This window comes from Salvelinus fontinalis, chromosome 15 (genome assembly GCF_029448725.1).
Source record: "Salvelinus fontinalis isolate EN_2023a chromosome 15, ASM2944872v1, whole genome shotgun sequence".
NCBI classification, from domain to species: Eukaryota; Metazoa; Chordata; class Actinopteri; order Salmoniformes; family Salmonidae; genus Salvelinus; species Salvelinus fontinalis.
The window spans coordinates 42,186,379-42,196,028 of record NC_074679.1 but is presented as its reverse complement, the minus strand read 5'-3'; the positions used below and the strand labels follow the sequence as shown (position 1 = coordinate 42,196,028).

General features: G+C 42.4%; 1 protein-coding gene across 1 annotated transcript in view; it reads right to left on the bottom strand.

The window, feature by feature from the left end:
- Positions 1-1,253: 1,253 nt before the first annotated feature.
- Positions 1,254-9,650, bottom strand: part of gpr137c (G protein-coupled receptor 137c) — a 58,112-nt gene continuing 49,715 nt past the window's right edge. The window contains exon 7 of the mRNA XM_055863874.1: positions 1,254-8,796. Within this exon, the coding sequence (XP_055719849.1) occupies positions 8,568-8,796 (229 nt within the window). The 3' untranslated portion in view covers positions 1,254-8,567. The remainder of the gene's footprint in view (positions 8,797-9,650) is intronic.

Here is a 9,650-nt window from a genome sequence, read left to right as displayed (position 1 = left end):
GGTACAGGAGTTCCAGGAGGTGGGCTTGTTGCCTTTGGAGTCCAGAGTGGACCAACTTAAACATATGTTTGACATCTTAAATGATCGTGCCCCAGGTTACATGAAAAACCACATTGATATGGCCTATAACCAACACAGTTACAATACCGGAGCGAGTTATGTATAGTAAAATCCCAAGAGTAAACAGTACTGCGAGGAACATGTTTTTCTATACAGGCATTTGTCTATGGAAAAGTAAAAATAGCTTTAAAAAGCAAGCAAAGGTTTTTATTTGGACAAGGTTGTCTAAGAGAATCCACTCCACTGCCCTTGTGCCCCCTACTGCTGGTCAGGAGTATTCATTTGAAGGATCGGTATGATATGCAATTAATAGATTGTTTTAATGTGAAATGAACATGATGGTTAGGGAGGTTAGGGAGAAGTGCAGTGAATAGTGCCACTTTTTAGGATGTCAATATAAATGAATGCATTTATGATCGTTTGTAATTTTGTCTTGCCTTTTAATCATTAGATGTGTTATTGTTTTTACCATCGAGGACCACTTTGGAAACAAGCGGTTTAATGCTTTCAAGTGATATCCTCTGGGTCCACATTGTACATTTTGTTGTATGTCTGTTACCAAAAATAAATTAAATTCATCGTCAGGACTTTAGGATGACTTTCCGCAACATATCCAGGATAATGGGCTGCATGGGCTGTGTTAAGTGCAGGCTCTGGGGCAAACTGCAGGTGAGTGAACCGGAAAGTTCCCTTCACTCTGTGTGTGTGTGTGTGTGTGTGTGTGTGTGTGTGTGTGTGTGTAGGGGGGAGGGATATTTGACTGCTCAGAAACATATTGTTCTGATACAAAGATCTATTTTAGTTAGTGAGGTACTAGTGTTGTTATACTGTGACCATTGTAGGTGACAGGTCAGCGGAGACTTCTCAGATGAGGAAGGAGAGGACCATTCTCCTCAAACAAAATAAAACTATAATAAATATATTCAAGTCACCAAATCATTGATTAAAACTCCCTGTTTTGCAATGAAGGCCTACAGTAACCTCCACAGCACGGTAGGGTAGCGCCATGGTGTAGCCGGAGGACAACTAGTTTCCGTCCTCCACTGGGTACATTGAAATGTGAAAGTCCTGACAACTGACTTACAAGGGATCTAACAAAACAAATACAGGAACATGGACCGTAACCAATACCCTTTCGGCTAAATGGCACTTTGATACTGTATCAGGGTAAAAAAAAATAATACTTTGCACAATTTTTCTTGCAATAGCTTTTCATAATGAATTTATTGGTGAATGGTGAATGTTATTCACAGGAAATATTTTGTATACACATGTCAAACGTGTTGACCAATCATTGATAGAATGTGTACACTTCTCAGGGCCTTTCGAAGTGCTTATCCACTCTTTCTCAATGGCAGAATGGCTGTAAGGTAACTGAATGTAATGTGATGTAGAGATTGTTTTCTATGACTGAAATAAATATTGGTCTGTACACAATCTGTTAAGTAAAAACACAAAGAACACACACCCTTTTGGCGAGGTGCTGACTAGCGAAAGATACTATACAAATAAAAAATAAAGTCGCACACTCATCTCTTCTTGCTGTAAGAGTAAATAGCTTTGTCTGAGCCAGAAAGGTCCATAGGGCGAGAGCCTATCACCTATTCCTGTAGCATGAGGCAGATTAATGTACAAGTACACCCCATGGACAAAAAGCTAGTCTATCGCACGCCCTTCTGCTGAGTGCCAAGCAGAGAGGTGTTGAGTCGTCTTTGGTTATGACTCACCCGGGGATTGACTCACCCAACCTTCCAATCTCAGGCTAATCTCTGAGTGGCAATCAGTTTCACGGTTTCATATAAGAGTCTTAATCAGGGTGAAATACTCTGATGAAGGCTCTTTAGCCAAAATGTTTGTAAAATAAAGAAGAGATGAATGTGCGACTGGCTATCTTTTCCCCATCAAGGTCAGCAGCCTTTGAAATTATACACATGTATCATTGTCATTTCCAATCCTCCTCCTCCAGCACATCAATGATTATATACTTTACTTGCGCCATCACCAGTACACAAACATGTTTGTTTTTTAAACGCTTTTATAATGCATTTCACTGCCTATCTGCTGTGGGTTTCCTCTGTTCCAAGTGATGCAAAACACTGGCTCTGATAACTCCTCACACTGACTGTTTTGACCACATGCTTGAGCATCCTTGTGAATATTGGTAAAGGCAGAAGGGTGTTGATTATGGATCAACTGTGAATCAACATCAGTTGCGTGATCAGATGCGAATCTGTGAAGCCAAATCTGGCTCATAAATCTTCTTAAATCAGAGATGAGTGTGAATACAGTGGAATGAAAAGTCGTGTCAAAACACACAGGAGCTCAAACCTGATCTGCTTTAAAACACGTGTAATTGAATTGTAGTCGAGGGTTCGGCCAAGACACAAAACCCAATTTCGACATCCAGTCGTTCACAGACAAGAGAAACCTCTGAGCTGATCATGTTGGTCAGGACTTAGGAATGCAAACCAACTCTTAACACACTGGTTATGGTTTGCACCATCAAAGAAAGTGGGCGATTCATATTTATGGTTGATTTGTCAATTGCAGTCACATTGATAACCAGAGGGTTCTTGAGCCTTCAGAGAACTGGGCTGTGTTCATTGTGTTCAAAACCCAGTGAAACAGGGAGAGACTACCTGGACATCAAATAAGATATGCAAATGTACATTTTCTGTTGCAAAACAATTTAAAACGGTGTCCACTGCATGTTTTAATAAACACTCCCCCTCTTTGTTATTTTGCTATGTATAGAGTACCACAATATGAGTCCTAATACCCATAAAACCTAGGGGTCAAACAAGGAAATGGTTCCAATCATTTTCCACCATTTTAGAAACACTTAAAATAAAGTCTGTGTTTCTTGTAGGCTTACCCTGGCATTATGTTTTGATAACTGTGTAAATCTCTTTAGAACAAGGTGACATTTATCAATAGATTCACCTGTATTTACCTCCCAAAATAGAAATGCTAATTAGCTGCTAATGTGGCTATCCTAAAAAAACTACAAATGCCATGATCTGGATGAGACTGCCAAAATCGAGACAAAGGTAAGAATATCTGGATGAACTATCTATAACGGGAGTAGACGTGACACTATCTAATGTTAGCTAAATGTAGTAATGAATAAATTGGCAAAATTTCTTTAAATGGACAATTCTGTGAACTGTCTTATGCACATTTTAAATTAACACAATACCTGTTAGCAAAGGTGTCAGCTAGAGATGACTTGTAGGAGTTTGCAGGGATTTGTAGTTTTTCATGATGTCTACTTTGATACTAATTATCATTTTCAAATCAGAGTAAATAGAGCCAAATATATTGACGAAAGTCACCTTGTCCGAGAGAGATTTATATTGTTATAAAAACGTCTCGCCAGGGTAAGCCTACATGAAACACAGCCCTTATTTTAAGTGTTTCTAAAATCCCCTATGGGAAAAATGAATGGTGGAAAACGATTGGAACCATTTCCCTGTTTGACCGCTAGGTTTTTGGGGTATTATGACACCTCCACAGTGGGGCTCGATCATGCCCTTGAATGCAGCCTCTAGTTCTGCAGAGGACTCTTGTTATACCTTGTGTGTTCAGTTGAAAAGCTTTATTTTAACATGGTAGTGCTTGCAAACCTCTTTAGTGATCTATGAAAGATGGGTAAACGTGTTACATTCATTGGCCACCAATAAAGAATTTGAGACAAATTATTATTATTATAAAAAGGCTAAACCTGCTCTTTGCGAGACACAAGAGCTTATATAGCAATAGATTTCACAGAAACAAAATCAGCAAAAAAATACAATACTTTCAACACATACATTTGAACATAAGTTGCTGTTAAACAGATAGTTTAATATTTTTGCAAAGAAGCCCTTTATCTACGTCCCCAGAGTCAGATGAACCCATGGATACCATTTTTATGTCTCTGTGTTCAGTTTGAAGGAAGTTGCCAACTAGCGATAGTGTAATTGCTAACTAGCATTATAGCTAACTAGCGTTATAGCAATAGTCTATTGAACGCTAGCTAGCATTGGCTCACGAAAATACCTCTAACTCCCTTCACGCAGAGACATACAAATGTCTCTGCGTTAAGTAAGGATAATTTGCAATCATGCCAGATAGAATGCTGTATGTTCTTGGATATAAGAGTGAAAATATAAACATTTGCCAGTCTTTTCCCATTGATTATAGCTGTCTGCTCGCTTTTGCTTACTGACAGAGATTTGTTGCAACCATCACACATGTATGCAACTTAGTGTGAGACTCCAAAGCAAATTAAGGGAAAGACAACCATTTGTTTGTTCCTACACCCAAATCCATTACCCTGCAGAATCCACCTCTAAAATTATATTTTTTAAGAAAAAGGGGGAATAAAATACAATAAAAATCTTTAAAAGCAGTTCTCCTGGCTGGCCGGAATTGGCGTATGGCCCTGGGAGGGTGAAAGGAAGTTCAACCTGCGGTTATACTGTAGAGATAGATAGAGGACTCATATTTGTATCTGTGCCATTCTAGGGTCTTAGACAGCAGCTCCATTAAGGCTATCTCCATTCTAAAATAGTACATTTTCAATTGGCTAATCCCTCCTAATGACCCAGTTGGACATGACTCCAACTGGGTCATCAGGAGGGATCAGCTAATGAAGATGGAAGTCCCACCCAGTTGCCTACATTAAAATGGTGGAAGCCCTCAATGGCGCTGCCCATGCTAAAACAGCCTTTTGGCCATTAGAGGCCTCTATCATTCTCTGTGGGTTATACTTTTTCACTTCCTGTCCAACTGGACCTTTCCTGTATGTCCTCCACAGCACCAAAGGTCAAAAGGTGACATCAGCCATATGATGCAATGACATCAGTCCCAAACACAGAGATGTTGGGAGAAAATAGCATAGAATATACTTAAAAAAATAGCATAGAATATACTTAAAAAGACCCCCGAGTGGCACAGCGGTCTAAGGCACTGCATCGCAGTGCTTGAGGTGTCACTACAGACCCAGGTTCGATCCCGGACTGTGTCATAACCGGCTGTGATCAGGAGTCCCACAGGGCGGCGCACAATTGGCCCAGCATGGTTTGGGGAGGGTTTGGCCGGGGTGGCTTTACTTGGCTCATCGTGCACTAGCGGCTCCTTGTGGTGGGCTGGGAGTCTGCAAGCGGACTTCGGTCGTCAGTTGAACGGTGTTTCCTCCGACACATTGGTGCAGCTAAATACTGGGTTAAGCGGGCAGGTGTTAAGAAGCGCGGTTTGGCGGGTCATGTTTCGGAGGATACCGTTGGGGAGTTGGAGTGAAATTGGGGAGAAAAGGGGGTCCATTTAAAAATAAATAAAAATAATATACTTAAAATATGATTGCATTCGCACACTGATTGTGTTTGTCAGCAGATATTAATTTACACAACTCGTATAACACTTGATCTCAGACATTCATGGAAGGAAGGCAAGGGAACAAGAAAAGAATGGCAAAATAAAACAAAATAAAATATTACTAGAAGGCATATCAAGTGTGTAGAGAGCAATTCCTCTTGCCCTCTCTGAACATGTTTTTGCAAACACAAAACTCTGTTCAACAGTAACAAACAAAGGAAAGTGTCACATTGCGCCCACAACACCCTCTCGTGTTCATCCGGTGTCTTCTTAACCTTCAGTTCTCCCCCTGTATACACTCTCTCTCTCTCCCTTGGTGTGATTGGAGACAGGTGTGCTGGAGTCAGAGCTGGTCCCTACCAGCTGCAAATCATCCCATAATCAAGACCTCTACATATACTCATCCCTGCCAGATCGTAATCTCTGCTCAGTCAGTTATCACTCTAGCCTTTTGTCTATTCTCAAGATCCTGTTGCTCTGCTTTGCTCGTTTTCCTGCCTTACGCCATTTTTGTCCTCTCCTTGCAGTTACCGCTTTGTCTCTGTCTCTGGCTCCTGTTCCACATCTCACCACCAACCACCTTGCTCTGGATATCACTCACCACTATTACCTTGGATTCCCCTCGGGCCCTGTTCTACTCAACCAACTCCAACCTCACTCTACACTCCTGGTTTCTGCAACTCATCTGAGCTACCCCGGTTCTGCACTCCCCATTTCTCTGTGATCAATAAACCTTTTTGTGCATTCATCCCGGCTTCCTCTTCTGAGTCCGCTCTTGGGTTCCCTCCCTTCGCTCATCGTAACAGGAAAGGAAAGACAATCAACCGTTTTCTTACCTCCTACCTAAACACTTTCTGTGCATATAAGCATGTTTAGCAAACACATACTCGCCCTGTACACCTGGGCCGTACCACTATCTCGACATGGAAAAGTCCAAATTAGTAGCCATGGAGTATAAAAAACAAACATAGAATCCAGTTAAAATTGAAATAAGTAGGTCATAAAGCGTATTAATAATTTTCGATATTTTGTGTAAGACGTTTTCCACAAGGAAAATAAACAAACAGTAACATGTAATGGCACATTTTCAGGTGTCCCTGTATGGTGGTGTAGCCTGGTCTCAGATCTGTCTGTGCTATTTTTGCCAACTCTTATGGCCAATGGGGTGACTATGACCAGAGTAGCTGGCAAGACAAAACAAACAGACCTGGGTACAGGCTAATGATGGTGATCTTGATGCTGTAAACTACCACATGAATACATCTACTATTATAGTCAGGATATAGAAAGAGAGGGAGGGCGTCTTTAAGCCCATCTATCCCTCTCTGTCACCAGTTAACCTGGTCCCAGATATCTTTGTGCTGTCTGGCGACAATGACCATTAGAGTTGTAAAGACAGCACAAACTGAGCTGGGACCTTGCTAGGGCTCTGCAGGGAGTAGCCTACTGTACTATGAAACTGGACCACAACACTTTGATCTGATCACTCCGCCGATCCACACTTAATCCGTACATTCACTTTACTGGGTCCAGATCCGAAAATTCATTCAGAAACATATTGTTTCCCCACAGTCTATATGCTCCATTAGGGGCCTCTCGTCGAAACGGAGTTCCCAAGCAGCTAGGAAAGCTGGAGGCTCGAGACTACATTTTAGGCCCGACTCTCGATCTGTGCGCTCTTTGGCAAAAGTGGCCTTCCTCTTTCAGTCGTTGACCGTGTGAAAGATTCAAACACACAAAGTATTAACCCTTCCCACGGTGTCCCAGTGCACATTGGGCTCGAATGCCGAGAGCATTGCCCATGATTCCAGACCCGTTTGGTGTTGCTTTAGAAGGACATGGCCATGGATGTCTCATTGCTCAGATAACAACTGGTCTTTACAGGGAAATGAGACATGGTCCAGGGAAGGAACACAAAGTCTGAGATTGTATAAAGATCCAAGTCTACATTAAAGCCAGGGTCTTGTCCTCAGAATGTGAAGTGTGGGGATTTTTTTCAAGTACAAATGTCACCTCCCGACTCATGGAGGGGAGTCTGTGTGCATGGGGCAGCGGGGAGAACTGCCCACTGGACCAAAGCAAAATAGGAAATTTGGGGTGCAAAAACAAAAGTGCTGGTCCATGTACTTGTCTGGTCCTTGAAAGAGATAGAGGACTAACTTTTCTGTTTGATGTCCGACAAACATACAGTATGTGTGTGTGGAAAAGCTGAGAAGCACGATCCTTTCCATACAAACATTTCTTTAGGAATAGTACAATGTTCCAGAAAGAGCCCTGCACGGACATGAATGCAAAGCCCGAGCCCTACCCATGCCCACAACGTTCAGGCCCTACACTACCCAGGCCCGATTGCTTCTGCCAAATTTAAGGCCCTGCCAAAAAACCCAAATCAGAAATAACTTCCTCAGTTTGTAAATCCATTAGCTGCTCCTCCCTGTCTGTCACTCGCTCTGCATCCGCTCAGCTCATGGTGGCTCTGAGGATCCATAGTAATGGCTCTGCTTGGGCTACTTTTCGTCACTTTAAACTCCTAAAAAACTCCAGGAACATTATTATTTTCTGTGAAATCATCTCTCCTGTCTTATATGTAATGTGGTTGAAGAACGTAGTTAAATATGACTGTACTGCGCAGCAGAGCACGCACAAATGGTTCAGCTTCAAAATGTTAGTGATCAATCTAGTGATACCCGAGCCCTGCCCGTTCTCTAGTTATTGATGAAAAAAATAGACCCTACCTGGCCCTAACCCGGTGTATAATGTCGGGGCCCGTTTGGCTCGGGTCGGGTAGCAGACCTCTGTTCCACGACTATGGTAATAGACATGTTGGAAAGCTTTTTTAATAAAAGGAATATCACTCAGCTGACCACTCCCTAACCACCACTGACCTCAAATGATCTTCCCCTCGTCTAGCCCCAGAAATCCCAAAGGTCGTCACCATGCCTACAACAAGACGGGTAGTTAAGTAGCCCTGGTGGGGTGGGACCGGGTCGAAAGCTGGAATGAGGGAGGCGTGGCCACACAGCGCCAGTCACAGGATCGCCAGGGTAACCCAGAGGGTCGTAGCCATGTAGCTGAAGGTCAGGAGCGCCCGTTTCCTGAGTGTTTTCCGGATTACTTTCAGGGGTATCTACTGGGGACGGCAGGGGTGGTTAGTTCTGAGGGGTGCAGTAGTGATTCTGGGGGGTAGAATAGTAGTTCTGGGGGGTGGAATAGTAGTTATGGTGCTGGTTGGTCTGGATGTTGCCGTAGGCTAGGAGAAGGGGTGCAGTGGAGGTCTGAGGGCCGGCGGGGAGATGGGGGATCCCCGTAAGGCTGCCGTTCCTCTGGGTGGAGCTGTACCAGCTGGGGTCCAACTGGGACGTCGAGGACAGGAAACTACTGTGGAATGGAAGGGACAGGCTTAACTCAGCATTGTATCTATGGGGGATATAAGACGTTAGGTTGACTGGGGGATGTAGAATGTTATATGTGACTGTATGGGCGACTGTGTAAAGGGACTATAGGAAGTTATTGGTGACTGTGGTGCATATGCAGTGCTTTGAGAAAGTATTCACACCCCTTGACTTTTTCCAGATTTTGTTGTGTTACAGGCTTAATTTAAAATTTATTAAAATGAGGTTGTGTGTCACTGGCTTACACAAAATAGTGGAATTATGTTTCTAGAAATATTTACAACTTATTTTGTGACTTGTGAAGCAATTTTTTTCCTCCTGAACTTATTTAGGCTTGCCATAACAAAGTGGTTGAATACTTATTGACTTAAAACATTTCAGCTTATCATTTTTTGTTAATTAACTTGCTTCACAAGTCACAAAATAAGTTGTATTGACAATAATAGTGTTTAGCATGATTTTTGAATGAATACCTCATCTCTGTACCCCACACATTCAATTATATTTAAGGTCCCTCAGTCGGTCAATGAATTTGAAACACAGATTCAATCACAAAGACCAGGAAGGTTTTCCAATGCCCCTATTTGTAGATGGGTAAAAGAAAAGCAGATATTGAATATCCCTTTGAGCATGGTGAAGTTATTAATTACACTTTGGATGGTGTATCAATAGACCCAGTCACTACAAAGATACAGGAATCCTTTCTAACTCAGTTGCCGGAGAGGAAGTATACCGCTCATGGATTTCACCATGAGGCCAATGGGGACTTTAAAACAGTTACAGTGTTTAATGGTGGTGATAACTGAGGATGGATCAACAACATTGTAGTTACTCCACAAT